The sequence below is a fragment of the Gallus gallus genome, chromosome 1 (genome assembly GCF_016699485.2).
Source record: "Gallus gallus isolate bGalGal1 chromosome 1, bGalGal1.mat.broiler.GRCg7b, whole genome shotgun sequence".
Taxonomy (NCBI): Eukaryota; Metazoa; Chordata; class Aves; order Galliformes; family Phasianidae; genus Gallus; species Gallus gallus.
The window spans coordinates 123,171,585-123,198,240 of NC_052532.1; the positions used below are offsets into that span (position 1 = coordinate 123,171,585).

A 26,656-nucleotide genomic window follows, 5' to 3' on the forward strand; every position below is an offset into this window, starting at 1 on the left:
GATAAAGCATATCTGTGGAGCTACTCAGCACTCCTGCTCACTATTTGGGTTGTTGGAGAAGAACCATCTTTGCATGGAAATAAAGAGAAGCATACGAAGAAAGAATAATGAAATGATGTTTTAAGGTGGGTTAGGGAAATGTTATTTCCTTTAACACGCTTTAGTGTGTCCATGGACATCACCGGTATTTTCTTGCTGTTAATCTTTTCATGAATATATTTCATGAATTTCTTTGCGACCAGTACAAGCAGGTTTATGTTTCTATCCAAAATGTTCAAGCAATGACAGATTAAATATGAGTAATAATCAGTCATTGAAAGTATCTCTCCATTATTTTCATCTTTATGATCCTTAATGATTGCAGTGGGGAATCCTTATTTAATGAAAGAAAACAACATCTGAGAGCTGCAGAATGTTAAGTTCTTCTCAATTGCAAGCTGTAAGATGATCGTCGTGCATGAACATGCCTTGGCCCCTCCATACATTCAGGGTTGACAAAATGAATCATCTCCTTTAATTCTTTTGGCTTCTGAAGAAAAGTGATTGAAACATTTTGTTATGTAACACTCAGGATTAAATGATCACATTTGTAGTTTCTGAAGGATGTAGTAGAGATTTAGGTAATTAGTTAGGGTTTTTTCCTACTAACCTGTGGGCAGAGGGCTATGTCTTAAGTTTAACATCAGACTCAGGAACTGCAAATGATACCATCAATGTTTGCTGCTGCACTGATGAGATTTTTATGAATGTCGATAATGCGATGCATTTTGTTGCTTCTGCAGAAGCCATCTTCAAATTTATTCACAGCAAAAAAAGGTTCAGTTTTGCTTTTCAGATTTTGCACTAGAATTATGATCTGCTGTAATGCAAGCTAGCTTGTGTCTGACAAACCACTGCAAACAAATAACAGCTCTTCTACAGAAACCTTTACAGCGGTTATTGCAGACTTCATTCATGCATGCAAATCATTATCAAACTTGTCCCATGAAATGCAGATTCTTTTTTTTTGTTTCCTTTTGGGTGAAATGCAGTTGTGGCAGTCATCATTCATAGCAGGCTATGAGCTAACCAACAGCATATCAATGTTGGCTCATCTGGCTACATATCACCGTGTTCACTCTCTATTCTTTGTGTACTGAATGAATAGTCTCTAGATATTATACTTACACAGGCAGAATTTATCCAAAAGCAAGTATAGAGGATGAAGCCATTTTTACATGCCAAATAACTGCACACATAAGAAATACCTAGCTCAGGTTGGCAAAGACCTTATGTCAGCTCCTACTCTGTGGGAGAAGACTCTGCCTCCCTCTCAATTCCTGGGGACGGTGGCTTGTCTCTATCCATTTTGCTGAAGTCTGAAGAACATGAAGGGACTTGAAAAAATATATATATTTCTTGTTTGTGTACGAATGAGCCTTACTGTGTGGCCACCAAACCATACTGTCTCCTGGAAAATGAAAGTGGTTGTTTCACACCTCTGTGCAGTAAAGAAGGTCTGTAACCTGGCAGGATCCTGTTTGCTCCCGAAGGTCAGTACACAGTAATGAGGTTTCTTTACTTTTTTCAGTACTAGTCGGTAACATCTTCTCTATGTGATGCATATTAAATGCTTATGAAAATAAAAGTGGATCATTTCTAAATAGTGATTTGTGTGACTCAAAGACACTGATGACAAGGAGGATATTTTGCATATTTTATTAGCAATTAAAATATTCCCCAAAGATATGACTCCACTTAATATTCAGCTCCGTCAAGACGGGAAAAAACCTCCTCATTCTTCTTTTTTTCTTTTTTTCCGAATAAAATTAATATCTACATACTAAGTAGGAAGTTAAAATTACATCACGAGAAGTAGTAGCATCCTCTTAAATACTGCTTTATGTTCTTGTGAAGTAGAAATGCAATAGAAGACTTAAGAATAGCCTTGAAAAGAGCTTTAAGGAATGAAAGCATACAGAATTTGTAAAAAAGCTAGACAAAGATTTTAATGCCTCAGAAACCCTGACCTGGAATGATGAAATACAGTAGTGTTCCATTCAAAGCATGTATTAGATCTAACTCATAAAAAAGCGTGCTCTGCATCTTGCACATGTCAGTCCCTGTTTGCACTGCTGCACTAAGTTCAAGGCACAGTTTTTAAATTTACGTTTTCATGTTTTTTTATAATGAAAAGATTAAAAATACACTACTAGTAAGGCAAGTATTAAAAACAGAGTTAAATCCAGTATGCTCAAATATCCATCCTCAGGTGTCTTCTGGGCACAGACCAGGAACTAGTATAACATTGTCCACTCCAATTTCTCCAGTTTTGCCTTTCCCACGTTCTGATTCAAAGGTGATCTGTCACAAAAAAAGAGATGTATTAACAGTGAAAATGTAGTTTATCCAACCATTCACTGACTCCTGAGGTTAAATAGTTTAAATGCTATATCTGAGGAACGTGTTATTATATTCCAGGAAAGACTAAATGACTCAAATCCTTGCAGCTTTTAGAATTTTTATATATTATTTAAACTAGGCATGATAATCCTCTGTACAGATTTACAAAACCAAATGGATTCATTTAATAAGATTGCTTATTTTCATTATACAAAGAAAATGCTAATTGAGTGAAATCCCATTATAATAATGTGGCATTATTACTGTATGTGATGTTAGTGCCCTCCTTTTCTTGGAGACATTACAATTGTTCATTTTCCATATATTTGGATCCTTAGTGTTAGGTTATATATCTGATAAACACATATATTTCTATCTACTGTACATATAGTAGGTTACTAATTATAATTGCAGCACTACACACACACACAGTAGATTTGTTTTTATCAATAGAATGCCTGGCGTTTTATTTTATAGACTGATTCTTATTTACGCAGGAGTTCCTCTATGTCCTTCTGGCAGTGCAAAAGAACTTCAAAAAGGACTTCAATTTCCTTTATGCTTCCATTATTCAATTGTACACATAACCCTTTGCCCTGCACTGACAATATTCAGTCATATAAATGAAAACCAGGCTCTGGAATTTCAAGAAGAAACTTGCTGAAGCCCTTACTGAGGCAGTTTTCAGAGAAGTATCGGGGCACGGCGTTCTCTGCTGGCTAAACATCCCCTGCACCAACTTGACTCCCCAACCTTGATTATAAATGATGTCTCTTTTTGCACTAATGATCTTTGTGAGTATGGCTTGAGAGCATTGTTTTCTACGAAACAGGGATAATTTTCATTTTTCCAAGCATATACTTATGCCTCCTGTTGCATGAAATAATAAACAGAGATTCTGATAGTTTTTGATAATTGAAGATCTGATGAAGTTTTTACAAAATGATGGGATTATTTGGCATCAGTGTCCTAGCAAACGGGAGCAATTCAGTTCTGAAATTACAACCATATAATAACTTCTCATCCTTCTAAAATCTGTACTCCCCCATTTCAAAACAGCCTTTCAATTGAGAGCATATGATGCCTGTAAAAGCTGGTGGAACACTTGAGGATTAGGAAACATACCTGCTGTGTTGGGTATAGTAGTTAGGTTATAAACTGCCTTAGACTTACGCTGTTAGTTGTTTCAGTCCCCTGCAATATTTCTACTTTTCCAGTTCTCCACCTCTCATCTTTTCCTTTGTCCTGCTCCCAGACAGGAGCAGTTTTTTTGTTGGCCATGAACACTCGAAGTTTTCCCACTCTTTCGCCAGCGAGCCGATAACTGAAAATCAAGCAGTAGGTGCTCTTTGGTTTGAGGTCGCTCAGGAGAAGTTTTAGGCGGCCCATATCCTTCTTTTGACCCACAAAGGCTGGAACAGCCATGTAGTACCCATCACCTTGTAACAAAAAATGGAAAATGCAACTGTAATGGACTTACGGAACTTAGCAAATCGAAAGCAATTTTGCTAAGAAAGTACATAGAAGCTCTGTTACTTGAATAATTTAAAATCAGACTGGAGAAAAGCAGCAGGGAGTGTAATTTTCAAGGAATAAGCTTTCACTATTGGAAGTCAGATCACTTTAGAAAGGAGATGAGTTCATATTTCACTGGCAATTACAGTCATTTTTCCTTGCATTGAAATTTTCTGTATATTTCAAAGGCAAAATTATCTCAGTTTTTCAAATGCAATAGCCTGAAACATGGTGCTGTGCCTCTCTGATCAGACCATTTCCAGCACTTGAGCTAGCTCAATACTCTCTGCACTCTCCTCTGTAGTGTTGACAAACTCATGAAGGAACCAACAGTTTATTCCTTAAATCCTGGAGGAACAACAAAATGAGAGACGACACAAAAAGGAATACAGGGATAAAAGAATAGGGGCCATAAATAGACATCATCAGTAGAGCTTTAGCTGTGAAAATGGAGTAAGGACAGAGTAAGGGCTACCTGAAAGCTGCAGGAAAGAGAAAGGTACTGGGGAAAAGGAAATATAAGGGGCAGGAGAGGAAGGATTAGCAAAGAAAGACTGAGATGGAAAGACTATGAAAGAAGAGGGAGAGAATGTTTATGCTGGAACTGGAACAAGTGGTCTACGTTATCCACTGGTTCTACTGTAACATCTTCTGCAATATTTCCTGTGTCACAAGGGAAGATCACAGAATCACAGAATGGTTTGGGTTGGGAAAGACTGCCAAAGATCATCTAGTTCCAACCTCCATACAATGGGAAAGACACCTTTTACTAGATCAGCTGTGGATGGGGCACCCACAGCTTCTCTAGGCAGCCTGTGCCAGTGCCTCACCACCTCATCACGAAAAATTTCTTCCTTATATCCAATCTAAATCTTTTAGTTTAAATTCATTGTGTCTTGTCCTATCACTGTACTCCCTGATAAGAAGCCCTCCTCATCTTTCTGTCAGTCCCCCTTCTAAGTACTGAAAGGCTGCAATGAAGTCTCTCCAGAGCCTTGTATTCTCCAAACTTGTTGCAGGTTTCCATTTGGACACTGAAGTGCCAATTGTAACTCTTCAGACATGGGCATCCAACCGATCCTTTGTCCATCTAACAGTCAATCTATCAAACTTACATCCTTCCAATTTACTGATAGGAATGTTGTCAGGGACTGTGTCAAAGGCCAAGCAGGAGTCCAGGTAGATAACATCACCGCTCCATTGTAGAAGGCCAGGCACAGTTGTCACAGTGCTATGTCTAAGCCATGTGACCAACAACATTCCTGCATGCATCTAAATAGTAGATGTGGTTAAATATCCTACCAGCCATGGAGAGACACAATATGTAACTAATAAGGTTTCAATTGTTTTGCAACTTGCAGTTCTTAACAGTTACATTCAAATCCTTCTTCTCGTCTTTTGATTCATTTGAATTGAAATATATTGCTAAGTAGCAATTGCCACTGGAAAAGTAACTTCCACTCTCTGCCTTCTCTGCTGCCTTAATTCATTCTTGATTCTATTTTCTACTCCACTTTCTCCTTTTTTTTTTTTTTTTTTTTTTTTTGAGAAGATAAGACATCAAATCGCAGCTGAGCTAGAGGACAGATATTTAAATAAATACCTCTGTCTCGATCAGCAGGATTCCAGTCAAAGTCATCACTAGTGTCTTGTTTCCAGTCACAGACTCCTCGACTGAAACTGCAGTCAACTAGAAAAAAGTTGGCAATGGAGACACAGAGATAAGAGAAGTGTTACATATTAAGTATTGAGACAAATAATTTGCTATTTATTCAACTAGTTGTAAGTGTATAGGTCAATCTAAAATTATCCCCAATTTCAATTCAGACAGTACTGACCTAGATTAATTGGCAAAAGAAGCAAAACATTAGAATTTATGTAGCACTTCTTTCCTGAACTCACAGCAAAACCTACTGTGTCTTTTTACTGCCAGTCTCCCATGTGCGCATGATTTTATATGCTATGACTTCTGTATACTGAATGCCTGCTGATTTCCAGGTGTAGTTTGAGATGTCAGTTCTTAATTTGAACACCATAAATGGTTTGGGGTCTGCAAATTTTCAAGCTCTACTCTTCTGCATATGTGCAACTGCACTGCTGTTGTTGCATCAGCTGAGATGCTCAAGCTTTAGTTCTTGCCATTAAAAAAAAGAAGCTGGCTTCCCTGGCTTCCCATGAGAGGAATCCATTGTTTCACACTGAATACTCATACTATATGGAGCTGGAAGCAACCCAAATATGTTGACCTTTAGAGCACAGTGCAAAAAAAAAACATATCATCCAGAGTATACCACAGCCTTTGTGACTGTGTAAATGAAAATATAATTATATAATTATACATACACAAAAAAATAAGAACTGTGCAATGCTAGCATGACAGACCAGATTAATATGTCAGCCATCTGAACTTCCTTAGAAAGAGGAATTCCTTCTGGTTCTTTGCATGGATTTTATCACGGGACAGAGAAGTGTGGCACATAGCAGTAAAAGCATTATTATATAAATCCAAGTCTTGTTTCCAAACCTACTGCTCTCTGAACTGGAGAATTAAAAACATTATCTCACACTGAATGACAGCCATCATATTTGCATTTTTTAAAAAAACCTAGGAAGCACTTCTGCTTTTGATTGAAACCCACCTTGTCCTAAAATGGATCTCAGATACAGTGAATCCCAACATTTCACCCCCTGCCCACTTAGCTGTTAACTCCACAGAAGAATGCTGCTGTCCTGCAAGTGCATTAGCTCAACGAGCTCTCCTAGCTTCCCCTCTTGGATTCTGCTTTTTTCCTTGGCTGTCATGATTCTCCAAAGCCATTTTTTAGCTTCTCGCTATCTTTGCCCATCTAACAAAGGCTGCTCAACTTAAAATCAAATTGTTGCATCACAGAGGAACTGTTTCCCACCAGGAGAGAGGGTGAAAGTGCCTCCTGATCTGCTCCAGGTTGTTAAAGATTCAGGATAAATATTTATTCAGTCATTGTCAAGGGAAACTGAAATCAGGACAAGATCCAATAAAAAATGGCTGAAGAGCATTGGGATATGGTTGCGTGCTATGCAACATTTCTCGAACATGGTTTAGTTTTATAGATGACCAAAATGAGTTCATTTTTTTCTGAAAAAAATACATGAAATTCACTTGCAAATTAAATTTCCACGTGGGGGAACTTTCCATATACATCTTAGAAAGAGCTAACACATGTTTTGAAAAGAACACAAAACCAGGTTCTCACATTGGAATTGGCGAAATGATTTGGCCATATACCATCTCTAAATGCTCACTAAGCTTTTGTTGTGGGTTCTTAATAAAACACTCAATATGAGATCAAATAAATATTACAGAATAAAAAGAATCTACCTTCATGCTCTTGTCTTGTCACCGAAACTTTTCTTTGTGCCAGGAGAGGGCCAAAGGCAGCTGCTTCTTTACCCTGGGGAACTGGTGAAAACAACTTGTCAAGTGTCAAATCATAACAGGAACAGAAAGCAGAACTTTATTCCTCCATACAATCATTAATTTAAGTAATTCAATATATGTGTTTTTCACTTCTCCATCAAACTTACTTTCCTAACCCTGATTAGATACTAGCTCTGAGTAGCAAAACTTTGTTCAAATTGCTAATTCCCTCAGCACTGTGCCTTCTAAGATGTAGGCAACTCAGCTACAAAGTTCACAAAATCAAAGAACTCTGCATGTGCTCTTTGTTTAGCATGATGATCTGTTTTCTTGCTTACAAAATTTCAGCTATCAGTTGAACTGCAAGAGATGATGAAGACAGTGATGTGAACGCTTGGCAGCAAACAGGAAGCTCAAAACGTGGGTAATGTGTGAGACTTTGTAAAAGCCATAAATCTGGGGAATCAAAGGCCCACACTGTGCTGTCTGTGCTGCTGTAATGGGAGCATCAGGAGATTATTTTTCTGAAGCTGTACTTTCTCCTGAGGCATATGCAGGCCTCATCAGCTGAGCTGGGCACATGCAGGCTTCATCAGCTCATCTTCCTGTTGGGAAGGAAAGGCACAGCAATTGCTCTGTTCTTCCTCACCCTCCTTTCCACAGCTGGCAAGCACAGCCTGATGTTTCAATCATCAGGCTTGGTAGCAACTTCGTAGGAAGCTCTTTTGTAAAAACTAGTTGACTTGTCCTGTGCCAAACTGGAAGAGTCAGTACAGCAGTAATAAATGTCAGGTGCATTCTCTACAGTATTGGCATAAAGGAAGTACTTATGCAAGAAGTGCTAGTTTTTAGCAGCAGCCTCATAGAGGAAGGCAAAACCCCTTAGGTCTGATGAGGTACAAAGCTTGCAAACTCTTATGTTCCACAGACTGTCAGCTGGGGGCCTACTTTTGAAGTTCTGTGGTTAATCTTCTTTTGTATTACTCTAAGCAGCAACTAGAGAGGTGCACACTAAAAAAGCCAATGGTCTCAAATTCTTTGTGTGGTGTCTGTTTAAGTAACTAATCACAAAGACATGTTTTCACTGGCAGAGGACTCTATCGTTTGCAAACGCGTATGCAGATGATACCTTCAATATATACAGATATACCTATGAAAAAGGAAGAGCTAAAATGTCCCATTTTAGAGGAGAGGGAGGATCCTTTGGATTACCGCTTACAAAAAGTGCTTACAAAAGCCCAGCATAAGGAAGTTCACTTTTCAGACACACCACGTGGGCAGCAGCACCAAGAAAAGCTCAGGCTTCCTCATCAGTGCCAGATGATAGGAGCTATGGAAGTCAAAATTACATTTCCCTACTTGGTGCCGTATTAGTCATGCCTTTAGGAAGTTGCAGATGCCAAGTATTTTAAAAGTCATGAACTTCATATGTATGCCTATTGTTTTTTTTTCAGACAAGAGTTCAGAATCCAGTTTGTTCCATGAGTTCCACTTACCTACAGATTCTCATCAAAATACTCCAACATGCTTGAATTTGTAAGCACATGCTCAGTATTAAGAACATGCTTACAACCCACTGTAAACCAGAGTCTCCCAGTACCATAAAGAATATGCCATTTCTTAACTTTTCTTCTCCTTCAAAACTGTCAAAAATTTGTTCTTTATGTACACCAGAGAAAACACACAGCAATGAAGAGGCCCTGGAGGCTGTTCCGAAGGGGCCAACTGAGCCAAGAAAGGAGACTCCTGCAATCTTACAAGCTTTCTGATGAACTGCCAGGAGCTTGTTCCCTCTTGTTGCCCTTGCAGCCTTCTCCTCAGCCAGAACACTGCTTACATCACCTAGATAATATTCTTACTTAAGGCAAAGATTAATAGATCTTTCTCCAAATTAATCTATGTCTACATGTACACATTTAGGAACAGGCACACAGAGTTTAGTTGTTAAGTTTAATATCATGCCATAAACTTGGCCTCGTATTTTGTGAAAGAGGCTCAGGCTATGAAAACCCTTGCCAAAATGAAGAAAGCTATTAAAATATGAAAAGCTCTTGAAAGAGTGGAGTAATTTAATAGAAGATAGCAGCTGCCAGGAAGATTTATTTACAGAGTTACTGAATTATACTTGAGGGATACACATGCAGGTGTAGCTATGCTGCAAATGCTTCCAGTGAATAACCACCATGTACATAAAAAGGTCAAATTTTGTATCCAAATCTATTTTTTGCTTTCAGTGTCAGATATTACAGCCAGCTTCTCCACTTACTGGAAGATACCACTAGTGAATTATGAGAAACTCTGCTTCAGCTTACAGAAAGGCTTCCAAGAATCCTTATTTCTTGGAAGGTGCCTACATTTGACGTTGAGCCATCACTGGACATAACCAGAATCCAAAGTCTGTTCCCTCCTAAGTATTAGGCAGGAGTCAGACTTGCTCTTTTAATCTCTTCTGCTATCCAGTGGTGCCTGCAGAAATACAGGCCTTCCTCAGAAGTCTTAATCTCTTGATCCCTAAGAATACAGTCTCCAACAAAACCTCACATAAGGCCCACTTCTGGTGCAGCAGAGTCCAGCCCTTATTTCTGCAGTATTGGCATCCACACACCTACATATCTGCAGCACTAGCTGTTATACTATCTGCCGTTATATAAAAATTCTTTGCTTCAGGGTGCTTATGAGGTAAGATGGATTGATCTTATAGGCAGAGAGAACTAATACCCTAGTCTTCAGAGGTACCTAAATAACCAAATACGACCAATTTACCAGTTCACCAACTTGGACTACACGGCTTCTTGTTTGGAGCTGGCTTGCACTCAGATTGCTTGGAGTGAGCACAGGTCCACCTGCAAAGTATCATTTATATAGATTCTCAAGTCAGTCTACAAGTTAAATAAGGGATAAAGAGATCACACAAGCAACAGGAAGTCTGCAGGAGCACGTCTGGAAAAGATACAACACTAAAGGACCCAACGTTAAAACGAAAACAAAAAATCCACAAACCCAATGAGTAGAATAGATCTGTGAAGTACTATTTTATGGGCACGCTTCAGAAAAAGAACACCATTGGTAAGTGAATCGTGTGCTAAAGGACTTTACTAAAAACACTGATAGATTTTCCTTTATGTGTACTTTGTTTCACCTTTCTGCTTTGCCAGCTACTGCATTTTAAATTACATACATTGCATTTTATACTCCTGGAAATAACATTTTGTCTGAAAAAAACATGGCTTGGTTTATAGCTTGAAAGTTATTTTCTAGTTGTCTGCAGTAATGCATGTGCTATCCTTAAAGCTTTAATTTCTTTTGGTATTCCTGTTAGTGGGTCTGTATGTCTTCTAAATCACCAGCGGCATCAGAATGAGCTCTTCCTGAGACAACAATACTGGCAGAACAGCTATGCAGCAGAATACAGGCACCCATGCATTTTAAGGAGCTAACTGTGGGGACTGCAGTGTATTTTTGTTTCTTGTTATGACTGTTTTGATTTTTCCATCACTTGGAAAATGCCTATCCTTGTTTTTGCCTAACTAGTCTAATTAGTCTACAGGTAGAAATAGCTATATCTGGGAGAAGCAACTCACTGTTGTCATACATACAATCCCAGTGTCTAAAACTGTGGCGTGTAGGAACTCTCACAAAAAAGGTTTTTGCTGTCAATGTCACACTGCTCTCTGATAGTCAGAGCTCAATGAAAACTGTAAGCAAACAAACAAGAACTCTACAAAACAACCAGTGAACTACTTCCACCCCCAAAACTAGAGTGGGCACTGTACAAGAAATCCATTAGAGTATAACATCTTGATTAACGGAGAGTTCTCTTGTTCAGAATTAAGAGTCTAGAATGCATAAGGAAAGCAATCCACTTATATTATTGCTGAATATACAAGGAAGCCAAAACCTTCTTACCATTCTTGGTGCTATCAAAGGAAGGAGCTTGCTGGTTAGCACAGCTGGCTAGATTATATGTTTGTGCTTTACAAATATTAATGTATTAATTTTCATGTGACTCTTAGTGAGTCCAGTAGTTGTTTTGTTCACATACCATGGTGTGCATATCCAGAATATGATATCTGGGACTTGACATCTCAGCGCCCATTGCATTTTATATCACTGTATAAAAGCAGTTCCTACTGAGTTAATAGCTGTAGTTGAGGGTGTTTACCACTTCTGGAAATCAGACCTTAGGATCCCATATCACACAGAAAATAAGGAAAGGAACAAACACAACTCAGAACCTGAAGTGACAATTTCTTCCCCCCTTCTCTGCAGTTCCTGCCTCATCTTCTGTGCATCTGAAACTCCTGTGATCAACAACACACAGCTCTGTATATTGAACCACCCTTTGCACTGCAGGACAGATCCTTCCTTCACACTGAACAAGGCAAAGACCCCATGGAAAACACTCAATGAAATCAATTAAAGAACATATCACATGATATAAGAAGATAAGAAGAAAAAGTAAGTTTTCCCAACAGTAATTTTGACATTTCTTCAGTGTTGAGGGCTTTTTTAAAAACTGTGATGAGTAGTTTTCATAAACAACCTATTTTATGTGGCCTATTTTAATAATTTAAATCTTCATATATCAATTCCTTTTTTCCCTACAGCAGTTTCCTGCGGCTGCCCATATATTTCAGAGGTAGGCAAGGCACTGTGATAAAATAGTGCATGCATTTAAAAATAATAATAAGGATCTCTGAAAAACATGACCTATCCATTTTTCCTAATTGACTCCTTTTCCTGGAAGACAAACAATACCGATATTAATAATACAAAAGGCAGATGCAGAATGAGTACTTCAGGGGATTACACAGAGGAACTTAATGTGGTAGTAAGGGAATTGCTGCTGAATAGGCATCAGCAGAAGAGGAAGAAAAAAGGATGTGTAAAATTACCAGCTGTAAATTTGAGATAATCTCGTACTCCAGAGGATCATTCAATAAAATTAACAATGAAAGTCATTTTAAAGCCAAGTGTTCGATCAGTTAAGTGGATGAATCGTCTACACTTTAGCACAATAATGAGGACCAAGAGTAGCTCAAGGAAATTTAAAGGGAAGGAAACAGTTAATAAGCACAAACCAACTTGAAAGAAAAATGTAAATGGAACAACACGTTAAGTCATGCACATAGTTGGGATCAAAACAGAAAACCATAAATAAAACAAAGTTCATACACCTAATGACACTACGTCTGGGATGCAGTAGTGTCCCTGTATGAAAGCACATCCATCTCCTTACAGAGCTCCCTGGTAGAATAATATCTCAGTGGCATGTTCAGTAAACAAATCCCTTATATTACTAGTGTTAAATTCCAGTCAAATATGAACAGAGAACAAAGAGAACAGAGGAAAAAAAAAGAAAATCAGATAAAACACAATGCTTAATATTTTCAAGCAATAACTGTAACAGCACCGCTATCAATGGTTATTTCATAGAAAAAGTTGTTTCAAATATCCTGGCTTGGCTGAAAAAGTCCTTGAGAAGGAACCTCATCAAACATCATCACAGAACTCTCTTGTGTATTACTTTAACTTTGATTTTGCTGTGGACAAAGAATTTTCCTGATGTGCCTTCAGTCACACTGGCAACTTGGAAATGAATCCATTCCACACAGTGTGGCAGCGAGTATTCCAAAAATACTTAGAAAAAAATATGAAACTATACTCAGGTTTTCAATGTCTGGCAATTTTTCCTGGACTTTCCAAGCATGTTATGTCTGAGTTGCTTCCCTCCGCTCACCAATCCATCTATCACAGAAAGGCAGAAAGAGATACAAGGGCCGACTTTATGGTATTTCCATCAGGCTGCTTTGCCTGAGGAAGTGAAATAGCCCACAGTCCTTTATGGCACTGAGTTCTGAATAGAAGTATCTGTAACTTATAACAATATTATTTATTCATACTTAGTTAATTTAGTTAAGACCCGGGCTTTATTGCTTCCTGTGAGACAATGGAGGAAAGTCACCTAGTTTTTTTGTCTGAGACTCTCACGTGTATTTGGCAGAACCAGTACGATGAGGCTGGTCCAAGGGTAGCTTGCCATCCAGTAAAAACTTCAGCTCCAACTTGACTTCATCTTCTGCCCCTGCTACCTTTTTCAGGGAAATTATTTATGAAGGGATCCTTTAGAAGCTGGATAGAAAGCTGCATAAGCTTGTCAAGAGTGGAAGGCTGGGTAAGGAGGTAGGGTGTATCTGGTGTGGCTGGCCATAGCAAGAGTGTTGCCCCTGCTGTACAGGCCCATGCTGTATAGGAGCATCAGATTCGGCGTCATGGCACCATCAGCCAGAAATCTTTCACAAAATATGGAGATTGAGTACAGCCTGAAAGTTAGGATGCAGGTCTCATCACACTAGATAGCACTATTTTTGGTACTACACTGAAAGACTATGTTGAAAGAACAGAACAAATCACAGAATTTTATAGGCTGACCTGCTAATCAGGAGATTGCCTGAGGCCCATCTATCAAATTATGCATATCTCTGAGGATGCATATTTCACCTTTATTCCTGCACCAAATTATGGCCAGCTTTGCGGTAATAAAATATTCTTCTTATATCATAGGAGAATATTATACAAGACGGCAATTAAAAGGAAACATATGAAATCCAATTGAGAAAATATATATCAATCTTCTTGATAAATGACTAACGTCAGATACTAAGAGAGATACATAAGATGCATGCTCAAATACCATCAAATATTTTAAGAGTGAGAGCGCCCATTTAGATAAACTCTCACATCTAAACAAAAGAAATAAAAACCTTCTGTGATTCACAGCATGACTTTTCTGATGGAATGACACAAAAAAACAGTGGCACCTATTGTATGTTTTATATTATTTTAAACGCAAAGACATGAAAGTGTACGTTTTTCCTATGAATGATACACACTATTTGAGAGTTGAATATGTCTATCACTAATCAAAGCTAGTTCTTGTCTTAAGCATAATGAAACAACAAAATATCCTGTTTTGTTGGAGCTTCTGTGAAAAAAAATGGGGAAAAGCTATATGTAAGCTGCTGTGAAAGAACAGCGGGCAGAGTGCCTGCCAGGATGACATACTCTCTTCTGTCAACATTGACTGCAGACAGTTTCCTCGAAAAGGGAGATCCACTAGCTTTAATCCCACAGTAGGTATATTTGATTCATTTTCAGTTTCTACAAGTAAATTAGGATAGAACAGCTACAATGTCTGGTGACTATTTTGTTCATAATTTATCTATCTACTTAATTTAAAACTAGCATAAAAATTGAGAAACTTACAGAAGACATCTCCTCTAAGGCTTTGCTCATGGTCAACCTGATTCTCATAATCTTCCTTCTCTTCCTCATCTGTCTCATCGACTTCCTCTTCTATGGTAACTTCAGTTTTTTTCTCTCCCACAGTGTAACTCCCACCAAGATCAAAACCGCCTTCATAGTCCAGTGACTGCAAGTGGGTCTTAGAAGCCGGCGTCATGGCTGCTTCTGGGATCACATTCTTGATTGCTTTATGCTTTGTCACGCTGTTTTTATGTGCAAGGAGTTTCTTAATTGTGTCCTTAGCTGTTCCAGGGATTCTTGGAATTTCCTTCACTGATTTTTCTGGAATAGCTAGAAACCAGAAGAAAATAGTAAATATTCACCTAATGAATCATTCAGCAAACACATTTATAAATGGCACCACACTGTCCTTGATAATACCCAGAGACTCATACAGCTAAATTCTCTACCATGAGATTTAAGTTCATCTCTGTACTGTACTATGTATGCATTTGCCTCCGTTGTACAGACAGCTCTCTGATTTAGAATTGTAGAAGCACAAAATGGTATGGGTTGGAAAAGAGCTTTAAAGATCATTCAGTTCCAGTTCCCCTGATCCACTACACTGAGTAGCTCATAGCCTCATCCAACCTGGCATTGAGCACCTCCAGGGATGGGGCATCCACAGCTTCCCTGGGCAGCTGTGCCAGCGCCTCACTGCTCTCATAGTAAAGAATTTACCATGAGTTATAGTGAAAACACGAAAGTGACCCTCTCTTACAACCTCACTTGGCTCTTATGTAACACAGTCCACGCAGCTCCTTATATTCAACATTTATATACAAAAGCTCGGAGGAAAAAAATAACTCATCATTTTGTGGGCTACTGAAAATTGTCCACAGACATGATTCCCTACAAAACAAATGTCAGCCTACTAGCAGTGAGAATTTTTCTTAGATATCTTTTGTGAACTCCTCTGCCCTAACATCCCTTTCACTACAGGCTGAAAAAACACTGAAATAAAGCATATTTTGAGGGAAGATATATCAAGCTGATACATCATATTTCATTTATTTCAAAAGGATAAAGCACTGAAACTTCAGAGAGGCACCCAAGAATTCTGAATTATTATCTTGAAATTGTAAGTTGGTCTAGAACATAAATACACAATTTCCTAAGATTTTTACTATTTTATGATTTCTCTTGACTGACAAATACTAAAAAGATATTCAGCCTTGTGGTATCTTGCAACTTCTGATCCTGCTCAGAAACACATAGGTCAGAACTGAAAAACTTAGAGCGGAGTAAAAGTCAACCAAGATTGTTCAAATCTGTAAAATAAAAGATATAAATCTGAATGTGTGGGTTTTCCCCATTTTTGTTCCATAACAGAGTATAATGAAGTCAAATATCCTCTATATCCAGACAGAAAACTCCAAAACTAGTGATAAGAGGATATTTTTCTATTTACTTTGCAGCCATGATTTGTGCACTATGTTTCTCTTCTCAATATACTGTGTCTCAAGACAAAAGCCTTTTGTTTCTTTACAAATTCAGTTATTCTCTCTACGACCATCAAACTATGTTGGGATGCTTGAATGAGAGACTATTTTTAATAGAAACCCATTTGAAGATACAATTCCATCGATGCAGAGAGCCAGAATTGATTTTCCAGCAGTGATGAAACCCAGAAGCCGTACAAAGGGCTCCTTTTGGGTGGTCCTGTGTGGAGCCAGGAGATGAACTCAGTGATCACTGTGGGTTCCTTCCAGTTTGGGATATTCTGTGATTCACTGACACCTTTTTTTCCGTATGTTTCTTTTCACATAAGCAAAAAGGAACAGCAGAAAAAACACCACTTAGTGAAACAAAGCTGTAGTCAAGTAGGAAAAGAGAAAAAATCCCAGAATTTATACTAATTCTTGGATAACATAACCCTAATCAAAGTGAATTGGTCAGATTTTATTTAAAGCAAATGCAGCTACTTTTTCTACTTATTATGCCAGTACAATTAGACTCTTGGTTAATTCACTGGAGCGTTCAGATTTTCTGAGATTCTCTGAGATTGCAGTTGGAGGCATAAAATAAATGATTGTCAATAAAACATAAAATAAATAAAAACTGAAAATTTTGGTTTTTTGTCCTTTGAATAAAACTCGTAGCCTTGCTTGCCAGACACTTGCAAGTTAACTCTACTAATATGCCACTAAGCAAGCCTTTACTCTGGAGGATGATATTCTCAAGGTTATGTGCAATTTAACTGCTGTGGTTTTCTGAGTCTCACCTCAGAATGCAGCAATAAAAATTATCAGGAAGAACTCATTCCAAACAAATTTCCTCTTGACAATCAGTAACAAGAAACTGCAGGCTGTTGATAAACAGGCTATGGAAGTTTTCACGCCAGGCTGACTGCTTGGCAACCTGAACATCTGCTTTTAGTTCCTACTTTGAAGTCTTCCTGGTGAAATGAAAAATTCTTACAGCTTAACATAATAATCTCTGTGATGTCAGAAAACCAATCTTGTTGTATGCGCAAAACTAAGCAGCGTAGAAAATCAACTGACAGGTGTGACAAAATATAGGGATGAAAGTGTATAATCCCCACACGCTTGCAGTCTCCAGTTTGCTGGAAATAAGAAAATCTTCATGTTCATATTTTATATTCTGGACAATGCGGGACCGGACACCAAGCACAGTTCAGGATATATTATGAGTATCCTTCTAATCTGTATTCAGCTAAAGAATAGCCTGAGGAGTGGATTTAAGGCTTTTTATGTTACCCATAAACTGCAGTAAGAACAAAACAGTCTAAGGATAGGACACCTAAAACTCAGTCTGTCCTGAAGAAACCACAGCCCATGCACTTGCATGAATACACAGGTTGCTGAGATACCACAGCTGAGGCAGAAGTATCTCAGGATCCTTTGTGCCACTGCATTTACATAAATAGGCAGGTATTTCTCACAAACGTTTGCGCATTTATGCATCTCTGCGACTGCATAGAGAATCTTAGAACCTGAAAAGAAATGCAATGCATTTCATCCCAGCTCCTCTTTATGCGCCTTCTGATGGGAAGCATGCAGACCGAGACCTCCTGTTCTTATACAGTATATAAATACAGACTGTATGAAAACTATCTCAGCTTCCAAAGGTATTTTATTTCTTTGAATCAGAAGGATTTACCGTAAGAGCCAGAAAAACAAAGGCAAATGGTGGCTGAGGGCTAGAAATAAATCTTCTAGCATCTATTGCTGTGTAGGACTAGAAGACCACAGATAGATAGTATAAGACGTCTAATGACTAAGTCATGAAAGCTGAGTTGGAAAAAATACAGAGAATGGATGCCAACCTCCTGTCTCTGTGCTGTATTGTGTGAAGGGAAATGCTCTGGGGATGGTACAAGAGAGGGTCAGGCAGTAATCAGTTTTCCTCACACGTGCCTTGTGACTGCAGTTGATGTTGAACAGGGCTCTGAGTGCAGGAGGGCTGCAACAGGAGATGGCTTACTCTGCCCACACAGCCACTGCACTGCTTTCACCTTGCACCTAGCAACAGACTTGAAAACCTAGTATGTGATAGCCTGGAGACTGCCTTACAAGTTCTTTTGTAGCTGCCTCTGCAGCTTCTGTATATAAAAGTGGGAGAGGGGACGAGTGATATAGACAACCACTTAGGGCATTTAGAGAGACTGTGGATGTGATCACAGATTAAATCAACAGCTTCAGAATTCACTATAAAAAGTTCTAGAGCTCGTAGTGAAGGATATCTCTTTCAGAGAAACCTAAGACATTCTTAAAGTTTTAATACATAGTTTGATACAGAGATTCTAGACTATTATCATCTTCTAAGCAGTATCATCTTAAGTGTTACACATCAAGGGATGACAGCAGCATTTGAGTCCATACTGAATTGAATCATAAGGACCTGACAAGTGATAGGACTAGAATGGCTTTTTAAACTTTGAAATTGTACGATGCCAACCCAAACTTTTCTCAGAACTGGCAAGTTAATAGGAAAACAGAGTCATATATAGGTTTTAGAGTTTACCCTGAGAGCATAACTGGAACCTGAGTAATATAAAAGGGACAAAGAGAGATGTCGTGGCTTTGCATTGCCATTTAGATATCCAGCAAAGCAAAGCATAATGAAGAACAGAAACCTCTGTCTGCAGCAGGGCATTAAAAGGAGTGGCACTGTTAACATTTTAAGAGCAATGCCTGAAGGATGGAGGCTTTAAGCTAGTTCTGCATTTTCCTGTTATTTCGCAGCTTCCTATAAGAAAAGTGAATTAAAGATAGGTTCATGTTGCCCCAGGAATCTTAATTGCTTATGGAACCTTCTGGGACCCCATTCTTAAACAAAAGCTGGAATACACATTGAAGCATATGGTGAGGGAAATGTGGTTTTTCAATTCACAATAGGAAATCAGGAAACATATGAACCTGAGAAAAGCAACAGATTGCAGCAAGATAGAGGCCAAATGTGGAAATGGCTAGGACCCTTACAGGGAGCATTGGAAAGCTCACACTTCTATAAATTCTCAAATGAAATGCGTGCTAGAGACAGTTCAGAAATAGCGTCCAACATTTCACATCTATCTGAACACTGAATGGAGACAAGGACGCCTGAACAACCTCAGGTCATAATCAGACAAACAGCACTGATTGCAGCCCGATGTCTCAGCAGCTTTCTGCTGAGTTAGCATATTGATACATAAATTGCATAAACCCCCCCACCTTCTGTACAAAAACCAATCTTACATCATCTCACTTATTACGTTATTTGGTAGCGGGAGGAGATACAGCCATAGAAGTTACATTATAAACAACGTGCTTCATTCCTCTCATTTCATAGTCTGAAAATTAAGCTGTATATTAAAATGTTTTTCATCTGTCATAAAACGCTAATGCTGCTGCCATGGTAACCAGTCCATTATGTACTTCAGACAATTGCTATGAAGAATTAATGGTTCCTTGTGGAAATGGGATTGTCACCCCATGGGAATAATTATACACAGTACTGAGGGCATATTTGAGAAGCCCTTCTTTTATCTGCAGCAGAACCCCAGGCACATCTGCTGGGAGCTGGAATTGGCTGCAGGAGCTGCAATCACTGCCACAGCCTCGATCCCCCACATTCTGAGGACAGTGTTCTCAGTCTATCAAACCCAACAGCAGAACCTCCTCTGACTTCAGTGAAGCCAAAGATTTTCCACAACTGTCTTATAACATGGAGAAAACTTTGCATTTCGGTGCAGGCTGCTGTATCTAATTGGTGCTTTTGTCACTATCTGAACAAACATTTGCCCAAATAAAACTCATCCTGCCCCCCTCTGTTACACTACTAATTTTTTTTTTTTGACAATTCTAGTATAAATCAACCATTGAAACATTCAAAATCAACTTTCTCCCTCAAAGAAAGGCAGTGTTTGTGTGGGAACTACTGCCTGAGAATCCAGTCTCTTTTTAGCACTGCTGCTTTTCACTGCTGTATACACCACTGACTTCTTTTCTCTCTATTGCTGTATTCTTCTATATATTTGGTCCCTTGCTTTTTGACTTTCTGCCAATGGCTCTGATTTCTCATTGCTGTGTCTTATTCCTCTGTCCTCTCCTGCATTACATTTATTACCTACTTAGTATGTTCTAAGTTCACAAATGCACAGCTTCTTCCTCTTCTAAACAACAACTGGAATACAGTAATTGGAAATAGGACACAAGGAAGTGTGCAGAGAGTGAACAATTTAATAGAAATACCAGTGAAAAAAAAAAGAAATCATCCATCTTCAGTATTTTTTAAAATAGGGATAGACATTAAAAACTGTGTGACAGCCTTTCCATAAGCAAAATATTTCCTTTGTTCATATTTAAGCAAGCACTCCTCTTGCATTGTTTCTGCTCGGGGAAAGAATAACTAGGACAAAATGAGATTTTCCTTCGAAATTTTCAGCTTCTCATTAAAAAGGAAAAAGCAGAATAATGGAAACCCTTTTGCCCAGAGATATATTTGCTCAACATTTATTGATGATGCACTTTGTTTTAACAGAACCACATTGAGATGTGTATTATCAATTTGTCCTGATATTCACCCAGGTCTCAAGCCTCATTGTGCCTTTGTTTGGTAGTCAGTTGCAGTGATAAATCACAAGGGATGTAATCTAGCAAGCAAACTGGCACATAACTGGAATTTGAGAATGGCAAACCTTCCAAACAGCTTTGCTGAGGTCCAAATTAAGCCTTTCAGTAACAGTCAGGTTTTTGTGTGTTTAGTTCTTCTAATCAAGTCAACATTTTTCACTGGAAGTAGAAACTTAACAGAAAATTAACTTAGGAGTTAAATTCTTTTTTTTATTTTCCCAAATACAGGTTTAGCCCTACTAAGGCATCTGCTTGCTTTGTGTTTAACATATGTTAACATGCTCCAATTTTATACTGATAGGTACTAAAATAACTTCAGATAATAGATAAAACCCTCTTCACTGGGCTTATTACTCATTTCACTTTTCATGGGGCTATTTGAGATCTTAGATCAACTTTGGATTTTAAAAGTTGTATTTGCATAACTCTAACAAAGTATGGAACATTTAAGGTATGTTTCATGGTTGCACCGAGTCCTGACTGCTAAGAGACATTGTAACAAAACCATGAAGAATAAATACCTAAAGCTTGTATGGTTCCTGGAGTATACCATAGAAGAAAACACATATATACACACATATACTTATGCAGCATACGTATATATACACATATGTATGTATGCATGTATACAGTTTTGGCACAGCACTACTGAATTCTTAATCTATCAAAAAAAAAAAAAAAAAACCAAAATCTGTGCCCAATACATTCTTATAAAATAGAATTATAGAAAAAAATGTAAAATAACTCAGACATGAAAGCCAAAGGATACAAATGGCTTTGGAGTCGGAACCATTGATTTCAAACCAATGCCAATACAGAGTGAGTATATTTAAAATGAAATGCAGAAAGGATTAGGATCGAAAAACTCTCATGCAGATAAAGTGTATTCCAAATGCTGCAAGTGTCAACATTAATGCAATACTGGAGGTTTCAACTACCATGAACATGAATAGGAACATGAATAATAGAAAGACTCAAAGGACACCAGAGTTCATGGGTGATAATAATACATATCTGATCATGGATTACTTGGGGGAAAAAAAAGATGAAAAAAAAAGGTTTATACATAATGTAGACTTCGTTTTCTATAGAAAAGAGATTTTAAAACATTTGCACATCTTTTATTCAAAAATTTTGAATATCTCCTGAGGAAACCATCTCTAATGATACTGTGAATAAAATCTCTGCTAACCCTGGTAAAGATACTAAGTAAAAAGATTCATTTAAACATAAAGGGCAGCCTTTTCCATCTCTCTTCTTGAAGGGTCACATGCAGTTAGAAACAGACAATGACATCTTTAAAGATAGTCTTTAATATTCAATAGATAAAGGCGAAATTATAAGTGAAAATAATTTAGCACAGGAGTCATGGCTTTCCTTCTTTCTCTCACTTTTTTTCTAGGTTAGCTTGACTCTCTTCTGGAGGGAATTTAGCAGCCCTCCAAGAGGCCAGTTGTGAAAATTTAAATAAATAGTAAATGTTTCAAGCTATTTTCCCTGTTTCTTCGGGGATAATCCTCTTCTCTGTTCTACTTGAGATTTCAAGTGATACCATGGGGATTCATAGGCAAAGTTTATTTGAGCTAATAATACTTGCACTAACTACAGAATGACATATAATAAATACACAATTTCATGGAGAGAAATTGGTGGATATTGCAGCACTTTTCAGCATGGTCTTTCCTAGAAAACTCCTTGTAACCATAAATTATTGCAGAAAAGGAAGACAGCACTGTTCCTGGCATCCAGAGGTACTCACCAGCACAATCAAATCCATTTCCTTGGTAGCCCTGATTACATTTGCATTTGAAGGAACCCTCTGTGTTGAGGCACTCTGCGTGGAGGTTACACCTGTGTGCGGTTGTCACACATTCATTTACATCTAGGGAAAGACAGAAGTGCCTCAGTGAAAACTCTGCTGACACTCATTCCTCATGACAGCCTGCTTGTAGCTGTACTGTAAGCACTAGAGTTACCAGTGCTAAGATAGTCCAGACGCCATTGTAGGCAGAAGAAATAACACTAAGAGAAAATGCTTAGTTTCAGTTCCAGTTGTACAGCTATAGGCTTATGTAAAGCATCCCAGTAGAGGCAAAATGAATGCAGCTGTCTTTTGAACTAGGACAGGATTCAAACTGTAGGTTGTACACTGTATTCTGTTAACAAAACGCATTGCAAAATGTGTAATATCAATGGAAACAATTTACCAAGTCTTCCCCACTCTTTCATTTAGTCTAGATATGAAATTGAAGCTAACAATGGACAGGCCAAGATCTTGAGATCTTCTCTCTACCTCTAATGTTCGAGGCATACATATGATGCTACATGAAAAAGGTACAGTTAGAATTTCAGTAGAAAATACGATCTTTAGCTGACAACAAAAGGTACAAACACAAAGAGTAACTGATTTTGTTCTCCTTTATCACTGTTTTGCTACATCACAAACATGTTTCTGACTTCTCCCACATGAGGGAGTCTAGTGATTGTACAAATATTTGCACCATTAGCATTTTGATCAGATTGCTTCATTTTTAGCAGCTGACAGGTTGCAGGCATAATGTAGGCCAAGTAGGACACAAGTAGCAGGAAGAATGACTCAAAAATACAGAATGCCTGAGAGCACGATTCAGGTTTCCAGATAAAGTGATAAAATCCCTACAACTGAGACCTCTCAGTCTTTCCCCCATACACGCACATTGTATAAAAATGTAAGCATTTTTCCTCTTTGAAACTGGAAGCTCTAATTCCAGGTCCCAGTATCCAAAACCTGATTTGAGATCTCCCTCCCACCCTTAAGAGCCAATCTCAAGCCAAAAAAAAACCCCAGAAAACATGAATTTGCTTTTGTTGTTCTAACCCTTGCAGGCTCTCAGTTAGTGAACTGCTTGAACAATACAGGCGTTGCCCACTACAGAACCTTACCCTTTGCCATTCTTTCACCATTAGCTAAGGGACTCAAACAGAAATAAAGGTGCTTTGATGTTTGTTTTAATTGCTGGGTAGATCAAGATAACTTTTTGCTTATATTTCTTTTTGTGAGAAACGTGGGCATGCAAAAGAGCCCTGAAAAGTAATTAAGACCTACTATTTTCATACATTTTTTTTTAGGTTCTGTACTCTCCATCCAAATAACTATTTTTACTGTTTTGAATTGCTTGATTCACACTGCTGGTTAACTACACACAGAAAATAAAACAGAAAAAGATTGTGAGACTGTTCAGTCATCACACGTTGAAAGTCAAAAGGACAAAATGGGCTCTTTAACTAAAACTGTACCAAAACTAGTGCCTTCTTGGAGTTCATCAACTATTGTTAACATACAGCACGCTTTTGTATATCATTTGCAAGGGCCTGAGGATGACTTGGTACAAGGAGGCAATGTAATTTGCAAGTACCAGTGATCAAGTTTTTAATGAAGCCACAGAAAAAGCCAAGACAAAAGCTGCAAGAGTCATAAAAATAGTCTTAGCGACATTTCTAAGGTAGCACCTCTAGACTGGGCCAATATACTTCAGACAACGATGGGAATGTTGCATTATGTGGGAACGAAAAGAATAAAAATGGAGAAATAAATTTCATGGGCTAAATCTTACCTACGCAGTCATAATGGCCACTGATGTATTTCAGCTCATAACCAAGCTGGCACTTGCAGTAGTAGCTTCCAAATGTGTTGACACATCTGCGATTGAAAGAGCAGACAGCTCTGCCAGTGGAGCATTCATCAATATCTAGAGCAGGAACAGGGATGCTGGTCAGATCCAAAAGAAATTGAAATGGTCAAGCAGGAACTAGTTGGGATTTGCACAGCTATACTTTGGTCTTGGTTATCACACAGTGTTCAGTAAATAAGTCCTATAATGAACACACTTGGGAATGTCTTTTGCATGTTTAAATATGAAATGGCAAAAATGTCCACTAACTTAATGGAAGATTTTGAGACCTGACATGGCAAAAGCCATGCTGACTGTGAGGGCTCTCCACTGAGGTGAATGATTTGCCATAAGGTCACAAAATAGGACAGAGAAGGACTCCTGAAATTCCATGATTTCTCTGAGGAAGGAAACATCAGAGAACAGTTTAAGAGAAAGCCTCCAAAACAGGAAACAGAGCAGCAAGGAGCAGGAGCAGCAGCTATTTCTGCTGAATCTCTGCACCTTCCCTGCTGGGCTAAGTCAAGGCAGAGACTGCAGACTGCAAGTGCTGTGCCTGGCAAGGTAGGTAACAGTGGCAGATGTTTTGGAGAGATAAGGCAGCTTGGTATGGGAGGAAACAAAGAACGCTATTAAACAGTCACTGTAATTAAATGTTATCAATTTAATTCAGGAATAATGCAGCTTCTTAGGAGGATTAAGCTCAGACAAATAGCCAGGGATCTTCAAACCTTTACCTGTTTATAGCATTTCTATAACCAATACTCAAGTATTAAGAGTATCTTAGAATCCTTAACGCATCCAGTATGCTATACAGCAGGAAGTTGTTCTCTCATTTTAGAGATGGAGAACAGGTGATGATAGAAAAGAGTGACCTAACAGAAGTTGTATAGGAAGAAGGGGTATGCTATTTCCAACCACTGGATATACCTCTTTGTGTGTTTTATCTTCTATCAATATGTACCAGCATTCCTCCAAATCCATTTGGGCAAGCAAGGTAAATGCACATATACTCAATACAAGAGAATAAAAATAACTGCCTGAATAATTCAGGAAGAGAACCATTTATCTTCTTGATTCTATTTAATAACATATGCCAACAGTGTTCAACTTCAAGTAGCTCTTGAACAATTCAAACAAAAATTAACTTGCTTGCTGGTAGTGTGAGAGCCTTGCTGACTCTTCAAAGCTGAACATTTCCAATTACAAATTCATTTCATTTGAAAGAGAGAAATAATGTTCTCATGTTGGAGTGTTTACAGTTTAGAAATTAAGCAAAGTATCCATACGGGCTTACTCTGTGGTTCCTAAAAATGAGAAAATAGCCACATGCTATATGACATTCATACCTGACTTGATACTATAGCTGTACATTAAGGAGAATAACTCATATAGTAACTGTCCTTGTATGTAGCACTGCCTCTTGGATGACTCATTAGTTTGTTTTTTGAAATGTTAAGCATAATATTGTTTTGGCCATTAGAGCCGGAATTCATTTCTACATCTGACATGTCAAACTTCTCAACATTTAAAACGTTCTTTAGCGTGAAGATGCCATTCAACCAGTAAGTATTGGTAAGCAGCATCTGGCATGGAGCTGCTACTGTTATTCCTCCTGTCCAAACCACCCTTTATAATCTGGAGGACTTGTACAATTGTTAGAGAAATACCATAATGCAATGTGAAATCAGGTATGTTGTTAAGGACATTGTAGCAAATAGAACTCATTGCAAAAACGTGTTTATATTTTGGGCAACTCTGGGAAATGAAACATTTTCTAGATGCAATTTTCAATCTTCTATTAAATTTAAGACAATTTAGCAGAGAACATTCAATCTGAAAAATAAATGTTTCCATAGCCTTTCAGGTTTGTTTTTGATGACCAGTAACAGCAATATTCCAGCTCTGGAAATGTTTCTGTGCTGCTCCTGCATATACTGGGAGGTCTCGTTCACCTGAACCAGCCTCATCATAGATCTCCACCCAACCACAGACCGAGGAGTCCCATTTCAGCTCAGTCCTGGGCCTTGAGTTCCCATCCAAAATGTGCTGCAATCACGCCCATTTCCAGTCCTGTTCCTGCATGGACCTCAGGACTACTCTGTTGGTAGCTTTTCTGCAGACAGACACTGGACTTGATTTATCACCTGACCTTGTCACTTGCCCTGTTATCAGCCCTGGTCAGCCAGTGTGATGGGATGCTGTGGGAGAGGACACTGGTCAGTGCAGACATAGCACTGCTAGTGGTGGGGTCACCTATGGCTCCCAGCTCATCCTCTTCAGGGAACAAGCCTGCTACTGCTGCTCCCTGACATGCACTTCACTGCCTC

The 26,656-nt window shown here is 38.4% G+C and overlaps 1 protein-coding gene across 1 annotated transcript in view; it reads right to left on the bottom strand.

The window, feature by feature from the left end:
• Window positions 1–1,682: 1,682 nt before the first annotated feature.
• Window positions 1,683–26,656, bottom strand: part of EGFL6 (EGF like domain multiple 6) — a 40,383-nt gene continuing 15,409 nt past the window's right edge. The window contains exons 6-12 of the mRNA NM_001277738.2: window positions 24,270–24,404; window positions 22,436–22,558; window positions 14,561–14,890; window positions 7,256–7,336; window positions 5,501–5,587; window positions 3,556–3,821; window positions 1,683–2,343 (exon numbers count right to left, since the gene is read on the bottom strand). Of these exons, the coding sequence (NP_001264667.2) occupies window positions 2,248–2,343; window positions 3,556–3,821; window positions 5,501–5,587; window positions 7,256–7,336; window positions 14,561–14,890; window positions 22,436–22,558; window positions 24,270–24,404 (1,118 nt within the window). The 3' untranslated portion in view covers window positions 1,683–2,247. The remainder of the gene's footprint in view (window positions 2,344–3,555; window positions 3,822–5,500; window positions 5,588–7,255; window positions 7,337–14,560; window positions 14,891–22,435; window positions 22,559–24,269; window positions 24,405–26,656) is intronic.